Raw genomic sequence first — 18,838 nt, 5'->3', positions numbered from 1 at the left:
TAAGCCTCAAATATTTTTTTTGAAAACTTTAAAAAATTATAAAAAAATATCTAAACATATAAATAAATAAATAAATGCTTTAGTGATGAAATAACAACCAATAAGAAATAGAAAATCTCAAATAAGTACTAAAAAATATGAGATTAACATATAAAAGTAACTAAAAACTGATTACATAACTGGAAATTACATGAGATTAACCAAAAGATTACATAAGTGAAATAATTGGAAAATATATGAGATTAACCTACAAAAATTAAAATATATGAGATTATTCTAAAAAATATGAGATTAACATATAAAAGTAACTAAAAATGATTACATAACTGGAAAATATATGAGATTAACAAACAAAAGATAAAATATACAGAGAAACCGATTACATAACTGGAAAATATATGAGATTAACCAACAAAAGATAAAATATATGAGATTATTCTAAAAAATATGAGATTAACATATAAAAGTAACTAAAAACTGAATACATAACTGAAAAATATATGAGATTAACCAACAAAAGTTAAAATATACTAAGAAACTGATTACATAACTGAAATAACTGGAAGATATATGAGATTAACCTACAAAAGTTAAAATATATGAGATTATTCTAAAAAATATGAGATTAACATATAAAAGTAACTAAAAAAATGATTGCATAACTGGAAAATATATGAGATTAACCAACAAAAGATAAATATACTAAGAAACTGATTACATAACTAGAAAATATATGAGATTAACCAACAAAAGTTAAAATATATGAGATTATTCTAAAAAATATGAGATTAACATATAAAAGTAACTAAAAATGATTACATAACTGAAAAATATATGAGATTAACCATCAAAAGATAAAATATACTAAGAAACTTATTACATAACTAGAAAATATATAAGATTAACCAACAAAAGTTAAAATATATGAGATTATTCTAAAAAATATGAGATTAACATATAAAAGTAACTAAAAAACTGATTACATAACTGGAAAATATATGAGATTAACCAACAAAAGTTAAAATATACTAAGAAACTGATTACATAACTGAAATAACCGAAAAATATATTAGATTAACCTACAAAAGTTAAAATATATGAGATTATTCTAAAAAATATGAGATTAACATATAAAAGTAACTAAAAACTGATTACATAACAGGAAAAAATATGAGATTAACATATAAAAGTAACTAAAAACTGATTACATAACTGGAAAACAAAAGTTAAAATATACTAAGAAACTGATTACATAACTGAAATAACTGAAAAATATATGAGATTAACCTACAAAAGTTAAAATATATGAGATTATTCTAAAAAATATGAGATTAACATATAAAAGTAGCTAAAAAACTGATTAAATAACTGGAAAATATATGAGATTAACCAACAAAAGATAAAATATACAGAGAAACCAATTACATAACTGGAAAATATATGAGATTAACCAACAAAAGATAAAATATATGAGATTATTCTAAAAAATATGAGATTAACATATAAAAGTAACTAAAAAACTGAATACATAAGTGAAAATATATGAGATTAACCAACAAAAGTTAAAATATACTAAGAAACTGATTACATAACTGAAATAACTGGAAGATATATGAGATTAACCTAAAAAAGTTAAAATATATGAGACTATTCTAAAAAATATGAGATTAACATATAAAAGTAACTAAAAAATGATTGCATAACTGGAAAATATATGAGATTAACCAACAAAAGATAAAATATACTAAGAAACTGATTACATAACTAGAAAATATATGAGATTAACCAACAAAAGTTAAAATATATATGAGATTAACATATAAAAGTAACTAAAAAATGATTACATAACTGAAAAATATATGAGATTAACCAACAAAAGATAAAATACACTAAGAAACTGATTACATAACTAGAAAATATATGAGATTAACCAACAAAAGTTAAAATATATGAGATTATTCTAAAAAATATGAGATTAACATATAAAAGTAACTAAAAACTGATTACATAACTGGAAAATATATGCGATTAACCAACAAAAGTTAAAATATACTAAGAAACTGATTACATAACTGAAATAACTGAAAAATATATTAGATTAACCTACAAAAGTTAAAATATATGAGATTATTCTAAAAAATATGAGATTAACATATAAAAGTAACTAAAAACTGATTACACAACTGGAAAAAATATGAGATTAACATATAAAAGTAACTAAAAACTGATTACATAACTGGAAAACAAAAGTTAAAATATACTAAGGAACTGATTACATAACTGAAATAACTGAAAAATATATGAGATTAACCTACAAAAGTTAAAATATATGAGATTATTCTAAAAAATATGAGATTAATATATAAAAGTAACTAAAAAACTGATTAAATAACTGGAAAATATATGAGATTAACCAACAAAAGATAAAATATACAGAGAAACCGATTACATAACTGGAAAATATATGAGATTAACCAACAAAAGATAAAATATATGAGATTATTCTAAAAAATATGAGATTAACATATAAAAGTAACTAAAAAACTGAATACATAACTGAAAAATATATGAGATTAACCAACAAAAGTTAAAATATACTAAGAAACTGAAATAACTGGAAGATATATGAGATTAACCTACAAAAGTTAAAATATATGAGATTATTCTAAAAAATATGAGATTAACATATAAAAGTAACTAAAAAATGATTGCATAACTGGAAAATATATGAGATTAACCAACAAAAGATAAAATATACTAAGAAACTGATTACATAACTAGAAAATATATGAGATTAACCAACAAAAGTTAAAATATATGAGATTATTCTAAAAAATATGAAATTAACATATAAAAGTAACTAAAAAAATGATTACATAACTGAAAAATATATGAGATTAACCAACAAGAGATAAAATACACTAAGAAACTGATTACATAACTAGAAAATATATGAGATTAACCAACAAAAGTTAAAATATATGAGATTATTCTAAAAAATATGAGATTAACATATAAAAGTAACTAAAAAACTGATTACGTAACTGGAAAATATATGAGATTAATCAACAAAAGTTAAAATATACTAAGAAACTGATTACATAACTGAAATAACTGAAAAATATAGTAGATTAACCTACAAAAGTTAAAATATATGAGATTATTCTAAAAAATATGAGATTAACATATAAAAGTAACTAAAAACTGATTACATAACTGGAAAACATATGAGATTAACCAACAAAAGTTAACATATACTAAGAAACTGATTACATAACTGAAATAACTGGAAAATATATGAGATTAACCTACAAAAGTTAAAATATATGAGATTATTCTAAAAAATATGAGATTAACATATAAAAGTAACTAAAAAACTGATTAAATAACTGGAAAATATATGAGATTAACCAACAAAAGTTAAAATATATTAAGAAACTAATTACATAACTGAAAAATATACGAGATTAACCAACAAAAGTTAAAATATAGTAATATACTAAGAAACTGATTATATAACTGAAATAACTAGAAAATATATGAGATTAACGTACGAAAATCTTGTTGATCATGTCTCAGAAATATTGTTGTAAAAAAATATTGCGCCTTGAGGCACAGAGGGCCGTGCCTCAAGGCGAGGCGCGCCTTTTGCGCCTCAAGGCGCATTTTTGATAACATTGGCCTTATGTTTAAATGCTTGAATGGATGACTTATGGGATGTTGTCCCCTTGGCTCACTTGATGATTGATGAATAATATATCATGTTTTTGCCTTTGGATGCTTGATATGTTTTCTTTAAGTTTGAGTTTGGTTTGTCTACCAGACTTTAGCGAGTCTGGCCCCGTTTTATGGAGGACAGGTAATGCAGGTAAAGTATGATGAGTAGTTGGAGCGAAAGATTGGTCGAGTTGCATCTTCGAGGGTCCACTCTTACATTGCGATCTTGGTAGACATGATCTTTTCGTTTTAAGTACTTGATGATGTAGAGATTGAACTATTGTTTTTATACTCTAATTTGAAATGAAATTAAAACTCTTCAGATTTCATTCTCATATTGTACATGGTTTGAAATGTGTATATCTCGTACATTTTGTTTTGATTGTTATCGTTAGTGTCACCCCGCCCAAAGTCTTAACCGTTTTTTAAAATCGTTTATGTATTATAAGATCTGATTTACTTATTAAAAAAAAGTTGGTCTCGAAATTTCAATATTTGAACAATAATTAAGGTTAAAATTTTGAGGGTGTTACACTTGATATGTATTTGTACACATTCCAACATAGAACACATTTGTACGGTCAGATTCGAAAAAAATGCAAAATAACCCTTCAAAAGCCTTTGTAGACAGCAGTAGGGACGGATCGATGTAAACAGCTACTCTCTACTCTATATATATGTATATATAGATATAGAGCGAGAGAGAGAGAGAGAGAAATAAGCACACGTATATAGATGTACCCCCATACCCACACTTTTAAAAATCCCCACGCATTACCCTCCGTACCCGCATCCATATATGTATGTGACATAGGATAGAAAAGTTCTAAAGTAAGAAGGAACAAGACTCTTGGTGAACACATCTATAACTTGCTTTTGAAAACATACCTACTCAAGTGAAATAATTTCATCTTCACACGTTCTTTTAAAGTGACAGACTATCTCAATATGCTTCTTCCTCATGAAATTTTGCATTCTTTACAACATAAATGGTACGCATATTGTCACAACACAAGGAGATTTTTTCACTCACTGTAACTCCTAGCTCTCCAAACAGTCACCTTATCCATATGATCTTAGTTGTAACTTTATTCATAGCTCTATACTTCGCCTAGGTTGTGGGTAGTGCTACCCTTTGTTGCTCTTTGCTTTTATACGAAATTAGTGAGCTCCCAACAAAAACAAAAAATCCTATAGTAGAGATCCTATCTCAAGTAGACACCCCAAAGTCAATGTCACAATATGCTTTTAACTTTTGAGGAAGATGATTATGTGAAGAACATACCAAAGTGCATTGTGTTTCTCACATATCTAATAATTCTAAGCATTGCAGCACAATATACTGATCGAGAAGAGTTAATAAACCGACTCACTGCATGAACTGCACACTTAATATCTAGTCCAATGATGGTCATATATATCAAACTCCCAATGAACTACCTATAAACAATTGAGTGACCCAATTCCGCTCCATTAGTAGAGCTTAACTTCATCTTAGGTTCCAAACTCTACTCTCTTAGAATCATCTATCAGATGCGTTTGCAACAAGTTCAATTGCATACTTGTGTTGAGACAAGTAGAGCCGTCTTTTTTAATATGCAACTTCAAGTCTCCCATATCCTTCATCTCAAAAGTATTAGTCAACCTCTTCTTAGGATCTTCAATTTTGTGCAAGTCCTCAATTGTAGAGTATACACTTTCCTTGGGGAGAGGATGACACAAATAAGACTAGATCATGATAACTCAACTCAAAGCCCAAAGACCCGACATATGAATTAAACTTGTCAAATTAAGTTCGTGGAGCTTGTTTGAGACCATGCAAAACCCTCTTCAATCTACACTCTCATTCCTCAAGATCAGTACACCCATGTAGAAGCTTCATGTATACTTCCTCATCAAAGTATCTGATTAAAAAGCCATTCTTTACATTCAACTACCACAATTTGCAATGCCTTACTGCAACAACAAGCAGAGTTTTTACAGTTGTCATGTGTGACATAGATGCAAAGTTCTCAGCTTAATCAGTCCCAATATTGGCCATAGCCTTTTGCTACCTATCTAGCCTTGTACCTTTCAATAGCATCATCTGCCTTAGTCTCTATGTTGTAAACCCACTTGCATCCCACTACATTTTCCCTAAGTGAAAGCCTCACAAAACCTTATATTCTTTCCAATGTGTTTTTCAACCATTGTTTGTTATCACTCTTCTTTGCATATTATTTCTACATAAAACTTAGGTTCAACATAAGAATGGATTAAGGCCAAATACACATGATGCTTTAGAGTAAAAGAATTCATAGGATACAAAACATGTAGGAAGAACAGAAACTCTGGAATTGCAACATAAGTAAAGAGGTAAAGAAAGCGAAGGTGAAGAATCTTGAATTGTGCACTCAAAATCAGTTGAAAGGACATCATAATTGCTTCTAAGGTCCATGTTTCCTCCTCCTAGTCTATATAAATGGTATCCCAATGGCATTTTCCTGTCTTCTAGAATAGACTTGATGAAACCTATTATCATTAGATTGCGCCTCCAATTGAATACTTACATTCTCATTAACTCCTACTGGATATGACGCCAAAAATGAGAAGTCAGCCTCACTTTCCTCTTTGTTTTTAAAATGACCAAAATATGGTTTATTCTCAAGAAAAACTACATATCTAGAAATGCAAAGTTTCCTTCGAACATGATCATAATGTTTATAATTATAATCCTTCTACTTATTAAAAAATCCTAAAAAACAACATTTTACTGCCCGAGGCGAAAGTTTATCTATATATCATTCACATAATAAAAAAAAGCAAGTACACCCAAAGACTTTCAACAACTTGTAGTTAGGAGCATCACTATATAATTTCTAATATGGAGAACCACATTTGAGGACTCCAAAAGGCATGCAAATAATCTGATAATTTAGTTACCCACCCCAAAAACAAAAGAGCCCTGTCTATTCTTTTTTTCTGTAGCTCCATTATGCTTTGGAGTATGTGGATATGATTTTTGATGCACTATTCCTTTCTCTTGCAAGAAACTCTGAAGCACATGACTAACATATTTTTCCCCAGAATCTAAGCGGAGAATCTTGATCTTAACAGAAAATTGAGTCTCAATCATAACACAAAATTTCTTAACTCTTTCAAAAAGCTCATTTATATTTCTCATAAAGTAAATCCAAGTTTATCTTGTACAATTACCAATAAAAGTGACAAAATAAGTAGAATGACCCTTAGACAAAACTGGTTAAGAACCCCACATATCTAAGTGTACAAGATCAAAAGTGTCTATCAGAGTTTGCCTCCCTAGACCCAAAAGATAAGGCGTGACTCTTTGCCAACCTATAACTCTCATGGTCCTTTACATGACCTGATACAACCCATGGTTGCCAGTTGAGGAAGCGGGAGCGGGAAGCGAGGCACTTTCAAAATTTTAGGAAGCGGGGAAGCGTGGGACCACTTAGGAGCGATTCGGGAAGTGTCTCGGAAGCGACCTCGGAAGCGTCTCGGAAGCGAGGGGGAAGCGAAAAAAATAAAAATAAAAAATACAAAAAAATTGAAAAAACAGGGGAAGCGTGGGGGAAGCGAGGGGGAAGCGCGCTTCCCATTAAAGGGAAGTGCGTCCCCCATTAAAGGGAGACGTGCCCCCCATTAAAGGGAAGCGCGCTTCCCAAAAAAGGGACGCGCTTCCCCCCACGCTTCGGAAGCGCGACGTTCCGCGCTTCCGAAGCGCGCTTCCCCTTTTAGCTAGGCGCTTCCGGTAACCCTGATACAACCAACCTAGACTCAGTTAGAGATCCCTAAAGACACTAAATGTTGCAACCTAGACCTGAAAATATGACCCAGTCTTCGATACCACATAACTTACTCATCCAAAATGACAACATGAATCTCAAGGTAGATGATAAATTGATGCAAAATGAAGCTTTTTCTTATTCACACATGTCCAAGCTCCCTTTCAATTCTGATATGGTCAAAGCAAAAAATAAAAAGCAAAAGAGAGAGTACAAAGAGAAACTTCATTGAAAAGAAATGAGAGCTACGACACATACCAGTCTACCCCTCTTTCTAACTTCCTATCCAAAGTAAGTCTAAACTGAGCCTCTTGCATTGACTCTTACAATAATATTACAAGGGACAAGAATGCCCTTATAAATCATGAAAATACACAAAAGGATATTACCCCACTATAGTAATATACCCATATTACATTCTCAACACTATCCACTCCTAATCATTCTCACTTTTTGGCAAGCCCTTCCAAGTTCCAATTAATCAAAAACTCATTCTAATAAGTTCTCTTGATGTGTCCTTTTAGTTGACGGTCCAATGTCTTCTCAACCTTCCTATTGAACCACATACATACCTTAAGAAGTATCCAGACAAGTCTCATTTTTATTTGAATCTACTGTCTTCAAGACTAGGATTCCAAAAAACTTGGTGGAAAATAAGGGAACCATATAAATTTTTGCACAAACCTATTTTCTTGTTCCAAAATTACTTATTTTATCAAACCTCAATAACGGCCTGTCCCAATAACAAATAGAAAGAGGTTTTTCTGTTTTTTATTTATTTATCCTCTTTTCCCTATTTCATCCACTATCCCTAAGCAAGGACATGTCAGCCCTCTAATTTTCACCATATGTTGATTGTGCCTCACCTCCTTGCTTAGTAAATGGGCTATACAATAATCACCACTAATGGTTAAAATTTTGGTGGTAAAAGTGTGATTCATTCTATTACCAACAGGAATAGTTAAGAGTCCTCTCAGTTTTGATAAATTCATATTTTGATTGAAAGTGTTTCATGTGTGTGTGTATGTGTTTGGGCTTTGGAAGGTACTTGTTAAGTGCATGCCTACAGTTAAAACTGATATTTAACGCAGCATTATTCTTGTTCACACATCAACTTGCACACCAAAATATACACGTGCAAATGCATCTGTGTGCATATTGTCATGTCCATGTTTCATTTTCAAATATTGAGATTCACAGAAAATGGAGAACCATTTTCAACCCCTTTGATTCCTCTTTTTCTTCCTTTTCTGAGAAGAAACTATGGAAAGTAATATCATCAAAAGGTCGACAAGAAGTCGGCCCAACGAATCCCTCCAATTCTACACCTATGATTAATGTCTGTATCCTGCTCCTGGGCCCGCAAGCATGCTAATCAAGCATAAAACAATGAATTCAACTTTGCGGACCAATATAATTCTTGTTGCTTGTTTGCAGAATGTTTTCTAAATGAGCTTATCCAGAAGCAAATCACCTAGGTTATACAATTGAAATTCCTACCAGAACAAAAATAATGAGGATACAGCAATCTGGATCCATGCAAGAAATAGCGGTTCACCTATCCATCATTTAACGAAACCAATAGGTACAGAAAGGTCAAATTCATTGAAAGATGATAATACAGAGAAAATTATGTTTTAGAGCCAAAAAATCAAAGAAAGATGAAAACTTGAAAATAGCATAGGTGGACATAAGGTTTACAACAATACAGGCGCCACATAAGGTACATAACTCAAAAACTTAAGGCCACGCAGTTATAATCATATACAATTATGGATAATAAACAAAACCTGGAAGCTTATCTTCAAATTTAATAGAAGACTGATGCCTCAAGACCTTTTCCAAGTCATCACCTGAAAGCATTCGTACTCGCCTACAAAATCAAGACGAAAAACAGTCAAATAACATCATCACAAGCAGAACAATTTTGTGTAACAAAAGGTCAAGGGAATAAAATCTATATGCTACACTAACTTCGCAGAAATTACTGCATGGACAAAAATAGCATCTTCTGTGGCAGAAAAGACAAATTCACAAGTAGGGAAAACTCTCCTGCAACATAACAAATTCTGACATTAGACAAACTATGAGAATGAACAAGCTCAACACCATATAAGGTAAGAAGCATACTGATCTAAGAACAGCATAGAGTGCAGAAGTAAATAACAAGATCTAGAGCAAGACAGCAAAGCATGGATCAAGTCCTATACCACACATCCATCAACAATAACAAGACAACAGAGAGCGATTGCAACAATCTAGATAATGAAGAGGAGCACATCTAACAATGGCCACAAAGACACTATTCACTAGAAACTATCAAACTGTCATCATGCCAGACTGTAAAACTAACGACTTATTTGCTTCTAATGGACAACTAAAAAAAACTAAACTAATTTATTAAAACCAAAGTAGGCCAAATAATTGCAAAAGTAGCAATCCAAACTTCAACAATAAAGCTGACCATGATCAAATTACCTATCACTCGGTGCAGAAGGATGACTTTTTGAAAACACATCTCCGAATCTGACATACGAAATCCCCTTAAGTGTTCTGTCATACCAAGAATAGTATTAGATGATGTTATTAAATGATCTCAAAAATAAACTAAATGAAATTCCTGTTGGAAAGAGCCAACCTCTCAATACGATTTCGTAATGCCTGAGATAAAGCAACCGCAACCTCTTCCGAATCCCCAGGAGCTGACCAGATCCCCGTAGCAACAACTTCGACCGAAAGCATGAAATTGAAATTGAAATTGTAATAAGAGCCAGAAGAAAAAGGGAGATTATTAAAAGAGGAGAAAAAACTGTAATTCACATTAATCACTACAACAAAAAAGCCATTGCTTGGTGCAATAGTACAGTGCCTAGGCTGTCACCATGGAGACGTGGTTTCAAGTAGTGAGGATGAACGCATTCTGCACAAAAAACAGTATGCCCCTACAGCACCATGGATATGGGACCACACTGGGTGTGGCGCTTTTCCTATGAGACAACAAAAATAATAATTGTCTGAAAGTTACCTCTTAACTTTGACACTGCAGGTTGAGCAGCTTCCACAATTGTGGAATGTCTTCCAGGCAAAAAAAACCAAAGTTTGATTTTTTCATCTGCACATCATATATACACAAACACCTCTTACACTCAATGAGCAGGAATGCAGAAGTTCTACACCCCAGCAAACACTTGCACAGTAGCATTTTTAAGAACTTTACCTGGATTATGAACACCCTGAGAAGGATCCCAAGGACCAACAAAAGAATTGGTCCATGTGCTAAGAAATCCTTCATTCTGCAACTGAACATGCGATAAGAGAACCAAAAATGTAGCAGCATCTCTTTGTTCAAACTTTGCACTGATAAAAATCACAGAAACAGCTCAGAACGACACGAAAAAGAAGAGCATCAGCAGAATGTAATCAAAGCTTCATGGAGAGAAATAGAAACATGTAAGATATGGAGGGTCTGCCTTTTCTCAATGAAGCCACCAGACTCAGACTCAGAAGGAAGCAACTGAAACCAAGAAATATGATGTAGACCGCCCTGTTGGGATTTTAAAACAATTTTCAGCCCAGCATGTCTTATTCCTAAACCACCTGTTGAGAACATGTCCAAGCTATTTAAATACTCATGCAAGTCAACAACTTTGAACAAATAAAGACTATCTAGAATCACCTCCATGACCCACCCATCTCAAGAATTCCTCAGCACTCTCTAAGTGAAACACAAACAGCCTCAAAGAAGTTTATTTATCATATTCTTGTTTCTTGACTCGAGTAGAATTTTTAAATGTCAGACAATCAAAGAATACAACATTTGGACATTTTGGCAATATAGTATATAAATCAACTTAATGAACATGTTTTTCACTTTAAGGTTAAAACAGATGTAAGCCATGACGAGCCCCAATTCATAATCTATATAAGAACATGCAAAATGAGTCTAAATGATTTTCCCTGCACTTTTTTGCAATTCTGATCATGTAGATGTGTTCAGCATCGTTGAGTTGCTAGGAGTCACACCACAAAAAGATTTTTTGATCCTCAAAAATTTATAGAGATTTTCGGGTCGTTCACTTTCCTAACCCTATAAAAACTTACCCACATGTCAGAATTGGTCAATCCAAGAGCCGATCCCTATGAAATCAAGTATATAGATCACGTTTGCATGGTTGAGATTTAAAAAGAAAACCAAAAAAACAAAAACAACTAACCTATTCTGCATGTATCATTTTGCATATTTCATTTTGTAGGCTCCCATATGGGTGTTTGTGTATACACACACGCATGCGCACGTGTGTGCACACACAAAGCAATAAGGTCATAAACAGACTTATCTCCTAAACCATCATAAACAGACTTCCAATTTGTCTCATTAAATTGCTTCAATCCAAAGCTTTATGGAATGAACCGAATTGCAAATGGGGCATTTTTTATTAAGTAACATGAGCTTTAGTAGTAGACACTTTTGCTGTCTTATGGTTATAAGGATAAACCTGTCACCCTCTGGTCTCGGGGTTTCCACGCTTGTGGAAAGAAGATGGGACGCTTAAAAGTTGGTAGATAAGAGAGGTTCCTAGAAGTAATGCTTTCACCAAACTCATGGAGGGTGCTTTCCTGCCTTTGAGTACTTGTTGTCATAAACTCCAATAACTTCACTTGCATAGAGAGAATAAAAAGCCTTTGACCAGCCCGCTATCAAGATCTCTTAGCCTTCTGCTCTGTCTCCAAGTCAAAAATATACGGGAATGGAAGCAACTTCAGCAGCAATAGCAAAACTCTGTTGGTTACCTCATATGGGATCCCTGGGTGCGAGGGCTATGCATGTAAAGGGATTTCTCTCTATCCATCAGGATACGTTTTAGGCTAGCTACCAAGTCAATCAATTTAGGCAGTGTATAAATAACAGTGAAGCAAGCCAACAACTAGTCCTCTCTAGCCATGAAGTAGACTCCATCAACACAAGTTTGAATCTCCTTATTCGAAACTTTGGAACACATCTTTTTCTCTTGCCTCTCTATCAGGTTCATCTTCCTCATTAGTTTCCCCCTCGCCCTGCCATGTCAGGGATTCCTGTACATGCTCCTGAGAATAATTGGGTTTGGATCATTCCAAAACCTCTAAGAGTACATTGGCCATTTCGCCCCAATCCATTAACCGATATGGCTAGCCAGAAGAAGTGACGGACACTACGGAAATTGAGAAGATTCATCAACACAATATGCTAAGCCATAAAGCCAACCAAGCCCTCTTCCACTACCCAGATGAACGAAAATAGACGGTTGACATGCGACAACATCCCGCAAAATGTTTTTTAGTAAATAGTAAATACACATCTACATGTTTAGATTCAGCAAAAAATGCCTACATCTATGTTTTCAAAAAGTGTGTAGGACATTTAGGACATAAAACTGTTTAGGAAATACTACATATATATATAACTGCATCCTTAGATAATTTTAGAAATTCAAACTAGGGATAGTACTAAGGAACTCATCAAATGTAGGATTACTAGCAAAGAAGATCAAAAAGATCCTGGTCAAATACATGGAAAGTACTTTCCCATCTTGTTGAATGAAAAACAAGAATAATGTAGACCAGGAAGATAAACCTAAATAAGAAAGCATACATAAAATGAGTGCTGCTACACAATCATCATTCAGTTAATAGGAATAGGTTTGTTAGATGCCCATCATCTAAATCAATAATAGTTACTTCCATCATAAAGCAACAATGTTGTGCACCAATGGATTGTTGGTTTAAAGAGGGAAAATTTTTATGGCATATAGAACAGAAACCTGTAACTTTCAAAACCCTTTTAGATATTTCTTATTCCATTACAGAAATACCCTACACATGCCCATGATGCTAAGATTTAACCATTCCAAACATGTCTAAAAGACCATCAGTTCAAATATCTAATACGGTAATACCAAAATTGATTTGCACAAGTTAGCAAGTTGCAACAAACAATAAACATGAAAAAGAAGAAAAACAATGTCCCACTTCTTACCGCCACTATCTTGCTAAATATTAGAACCCTTGCCCACAAAATAATCTATTTCTCCATTTTTCACATACATCCTTTGTAGGAATGAAGCCATGATACCACCATGTCCAACTCCAGGGGAAAGTCTTCATTAAGCAGACATTTCACCCTTTTGCTTCCTTGATACAAAAGCTGGGGAATAACCCCAATCAAAATTTGATCCTAAGGCCCTTAGCCAAGATTAGTGCAACATTCAGGGTTTATAAATGCACCTCTCACATTAAACCAAACACCATTCATCATTATCAACAGATCACAAGTAGCACAGCCTAATTTGCATTTGTTCACTGGTTTTTCTTTCAAATCTAGAAAGGCAATGAAGCCCCATGGACCAAGACTCCAAGGGTAAGATCTATCATGCAATTCGTGAATTATGCACCAAATGAATAACAAATTAGTAAACGCACAACAACTAATTGTCACTATGTGCCACTAGAGACAAGGAAAAAATAAAGAAATTAGAAATTTTACAAGTTTCTGGAAGATTATAGCGATAGGAAATATAAATTACTTCTAATAGGTTACAAAAATAATTATTATACAGCATTCAACAGTCTCGTTGGGCATTATCAATGTAACAATAGACAACACAAAACAAATAAAAAAGGATTGAAATGTATAAGCATGAGTAAAGAATAGGATATTACAATTCTAAAAACATTTGTCCACATAATCCCGATACACCTTTTTCTTTTGGGAAGAAAGTCACCAAAAGTTCTCAGTAGCCACAACCAATATGAATTTTCATTTGGCCCAACTTGCCGACGAAACTGCAAAAAGTAAGAGAAGATGAATCAGATGGCTCGACTCAAGAAGGTCAGAGCGTTGAACATTGATATGGCCATACCATAAATTGAGACAGAAGCAGGTTAAAGACACTGAACTTGATATAATATAGGAAATTTGTAGGATAAGGACAGAAGTACAGACATGTCCGCTCTTTGAAACGAAAGGAACAAAATCATCATACCAAATCCAGCATAAGATATACTCTATACACCATAATGTACACAAAATAATCTAATTTGGATCTGAGTGGAATTGGCCCAGCAGATTATCTTGTGATAAACTGAACTGAACCAAATCCACAATGCCATTTGAACCCAATGGGATGACCAGCTTGCTATGGCACTTTTGACTTCCCTGCACACCGGGTTGAATTGGACGGATAATGAGGCTAACCCACTAAGTCACTAGGTTAACCGGGTGGATACACCAGCATGTAAACATGCATATATGGGACGCGCTGAACTCCACTGCCTTCTGTGTAGACATTAACAAGCATAGACATAAATATCCTTTATTCTCAATAATTTATTGACAAAGGGAAATCTCAAGAGGTTTTAGAAAAAATGTAATCTCTGAAAAATCTTGGTAAATTTTAAATAAAAATGGAACATATATAACAATGGCAAAAATTTGAAAACCAAAAATAATAAAAATGAGAAATATACACTATTTTTACACTTTGAAACACTAACAATTTATTTAACAATAACACACAAATATATAATTAAGAATTAACTTACCAATAATAATTAAAGTATTGTTAATCGTTATTTGATGATGGTTGTGAGTTCTTTTTTAGAGAGAGAGGGGGGAGGACCGGAATCTTAAAATGGTGGCCCCAATTACTTTCTGTATTGTTATTTTTGGGCTTTTTAGGAAGAACATGGCCCAGACGTGCAATGGCTCTAACAATGGAGTACCAAACTAGTTTTCAGGCATTCTAAAAACTAACAGAAAGACAATAAAAAAATCATTGGCTCCATCTGGATTTGCGAATGCATCACAAAAACCATCATGGACAACTCAGCGTCCATATCAACCTGGGCATCACATCCCACTAGGTGACAATTCGGCCACTATCATTTTCGTGCATTGCATATAGCTCAGGTAACATTGACATAAACTCTTCATTTGCAAAGCTACACAATGAAGACCCGAGTTGTGTGATCCCATCGCGGTCATACTCGTAGGCGATTCCCCTTTCCTTTCCCCCACTTCTGTAAGATGGAGGGTTCGCCGGCCACAGCCAGTGACCACTTCTGTCTTTCCGTTTCTTCCAAGTTCACACACACACACACACACACACACACACACACACACACACACACACACACACATATATATATATAGAGAGAGAGAGAGAGAGTTGCCTCCTGTAGAGCGACGGCTCAGTCGGAGCTTCGAGGCGATGGCGATGCTGGTAAGGACAGGCGACGGCTCAGGCGGGTCTGCAGAGTCTCAGTCTCTTTGCTATGAAACACAAGAACACGATACCTTATGAATCTTGAAACGTATATCACAGCAATCGAAACAAAGACGATGAAACTAGCAGACAAGAAGCAGAACTCGATAGCAATCGAACCCAGAAAAAACAACCCGGAGACCAAACCCAACCCACCTGAGACCAAAAAACCCCGCGCAGAATCGAGGGAAGCCCTAAAAAAACAAACTCCTACGAAATTGAGTCACAACAAACACGGGAACCCGTTCCGCCATGGATCTAGGGCACACATATAGATAGAGAGAGAGAGAGGTACCGCCTGTTGTTGGATGCTGGTTCAGGTAGCTTTGCGCTACAGAGAGAGGAAAACGCAGTTCCGATGGTAGTGGGAGAAGGTCGGTTACTCAGCGAATAAAGCGTGGGAGAGGGACTCGTCTGAACGCGCTCTGGGCAGCGAACGCACGCTGCGTCGTAAGTACGGACGGCTCGTTTTTAGAAACCCCTCTCGTAGTTAGAGAGACTTTCATCATCTTAACCTGTACTCCTGCTCCGGACGGGACCCGGCAGGCTTTCATCTTTCTCTTTGATTCTTCCCCATCTTTCCTTATCTGTCACAAGGACACGTCACAAAAGATACGAGACACACTATTTTGTTAGATTTTCATCAAGGGTAACATGTAAAAGGATAGCGACACGATAATAAAGGAAAGTGTCCTTGTGACCTAACTTTTCTTTTCTCCCTGTTGATCTTTTTTTTCTTTGTTATTTACAAGCAGAGTATCAACGGGTCGGATTTGTTTAGACTCAGGTGGAACCAAACCTGGCCCTGATTTTTGTATATGGTATCAGGTCTGGACCCGAGTTCAATCGTACACACCATAAGAGAAACCGACTCGATAAGAACTACATGTGATAAAACAATATTTTTTATAATTTTTACATTGAAAATTGCGGGCCTTAATCAGAACTCATGTCGATCTCGGGTCTGATATAAATTTCACAAACTGTAATCGGGTCCATGTATTAATCAAACCTTTGGGTCTGGACCCGGGTCTTCTTATTTTTCACCATAACCATACCCTATAGGGTTTGGTTCGGGCAGTTTTGATAAACCTGATCCATTGACAGCCCTAGGAGTTAAGCTTGAAAGGCTCCTTATTGGGACTAAGTGAGTGAGCTAGCCCACCTAGGGAGGGTGACCTCCCCTGTTTAAGACTTAGGTGCATGTGTATCTTTGTTCAACAACGGCCTAAAAATGAGAAAAAGGACTTGGGTAATAATGACAAAGTCAAGAGAGGTGTTTACTAAGAATAGACTAGGCTAAATAGTTTTACCTAATTCTAATGAAGACTTTTTTAGTTTTAGGTTTTGATCAATTAGTCGTTGTCTTGTTTTAGAGTATTTTTATGGAGTGTTTATAACTTATGTAGATTTAAAAATACTTGATCTATACTTTATATAAACCCCATGTAACGTGAAGAATAAAAATAAAATAAAATGAAGTTTGAACCTCTACCTCTATAAAAAACGTCTCTCTATATATCTCTCTCAACCCCTAAGCTTCTCTCTCTCCTTGGCCTCTATGCCATCTCACACGTGTCTTTCTTCTTGTACCAAGCATAGACCTCTAGCAAATCAGGAACTTGGATCTTTAACCTAAGCCAAGTGTGGACGGTGAAGCTCAATGGTGATCAAACCCTTGTTGCACCAACTTGCATTCAGTGTAACATGCAGCTTTGTAGTAGAACTCTCAAAAAGTGTCTACTAAGTTTCTATAAATCAAACCAGCCCTCACTTTAGTCAAACTCATGTTTTTCATTATTTGACCCAAACTGATTTTAAGAAACCCAACATATTATACTTGCTCTGAACAAATAATATACTTCCTTAAGTCATATCTTCCTAATTCAACATTATCTAAGTTTGAGATTTTAACCATAGATGCTCCCATTTATCCTTAACCAACCTTAAAACAATCAACCTTATGTCTCAATATAATAAAAAGTACTATTTTTTCTATTAAACCCTATCAAACTCAAAATACAGTCCATACATATTTTGAACCCAGTTTCCTAAAATGATCTTGAGCTCATAAATCATACTTCCATGTGTCATAAACTTTATCTTAAATCCAAATCATTTCATCTCTTGTAATTTAGGCATACTAAACTTTTTCCCAAAATTTATCATAATCTAATTTTAACCTAACCGTGTTTATAACCTAGACAACCTACCCTTAAACCCAAACCTATCCCATGGGCTCAAGCACATAACAATACTTATCCTGCCAATGGTTGCAAAAAAAGGGTGGGTCTAGGTGAGGTTTTTGGCTGACCCAAAAGTCTAAACTTTGGCAAAAAAATTGTGGGTTCACTACTTCTTAGGGAAGGTGTTAGGTTCACTCATCTATGATGCCACCTAGACCATTTGATCAGGGTTGTCAAACAGATTGATTGTACACAACTCATAAGGGTGCATCCAAAGTTCCAAACCCGTCCAAATGAGATTTGGTGCTTCGATTCAGATTATGCTGAGTCAAGAAAATAAAATCCCAAACCCAGATCAATATATATATTCATACAAAAATGTATTAGAATATATCAAAATAGACATAGGGCAAAAAAATCAAAACTCAAACCTGGCCCACATGTTACTCGAGATGGTTTTATGTTGGCCTGCATGACATCCGAGTCAGCATTTTTATTACTGTATCAAAACATTGGGGTTCGTATCAAGTTGGGTACCTGAGCCAAACCTGACCAGTGGCAGCCCTAATCTAGGTTTTATAATTTAAATGGCTATCTTAATGGGGAGGGTGTTGTGTGTTCTCCCTCGAAGACGAGGGGTTTGCCACAGTGCGTGTTCGAGGGTTCGAACGAGCACCATGTATATAAGTACGTGGCGCTCATATTCCTGTGTGTGTCGATATCACTTATCATCGGAGTCTGGTGCCCAAGAAACGATGGTTTGAGAAATGGACAAAAATGTCCTTTATCCAAAAAAGGAGGATGGTCTTAACTCTTCAAAAAGTCCAAATGTTTTGTTTTGGTCCTA

General features: G+C 34.4%; 1 protein-coding gene across 2 annotated transcripts in view; it reads right to left on the bottom strand.

The window, feature by feature from the left end:
- The window catches only part of LOC149845409 (mediator of RNA polymerase II transcription subunit 13-like), a 154,299-nt gene extending 138,006 nt beyond the window's left edge, over positions 1-16,293 (bottom strand). For both annotated transcript variants that reach the window (XM_089995739.1, XM_089995740.1), the window contains exons 1-10: positions 16,101-16,293; positions 15,714-15,813; positions 14,202-14,324; positions 10,976-11,049; positions 10,723-10,862; positions 10,531-10,617; positions 10,144-10,231; positions 9,984-10,058; positions 9,480-9,557; positions 9,296-9,378 (exon numbers count right to left, since the gene is read on the bottom strand). In XM_089995739.1, coding sequence (XP_089851865.1) covers positions 9,296-9,378; positions 9,480-9,557; positions 9,984-10,058; positions 10,144-10,231; positions 10,531-10,617; positions 10,723-10,862; positions 10,976-11,049; positions 14,202-14,225 — 649 coding nt within the window. In that variant the 5' untranslated portion in view covers positions 14,226-14,324; positions 15,714-15,813; positions 16,101-16,293. The remainder of the gene's footprint in view (positions 1-9,295; positions 9,379-9,479; positions 9,558-9,983; positions 10,059-10,143; positions 10,232-10,530; positions 10,618-10,722; positions 10,863-10,975; positions 11,050-14,201; positions 14,325-15,713; positions 15,814-16,100) is intronic.
- Positions 16,294-18,838: the final 2,545 nt, after the last annotated feature.

This window comes from Nuphar pumila, chromosome 2, assembly GCF_984573655.1.
Source record: "Nuphar pumila chromosome 2, dmNupPumi1.hap1.1, whole genome shotgun sequence".
NCBI classification, from domain to species: Eukaryota; Viridiplantae; Streptophyta; class Magnoliopsida; order Nymphaeales; family Nymphaeaceae; genus Nuphar; species Nuphar pumila.
This window is presented reverse-complemented; position numbering and strand designations above follow the sequence as displayed.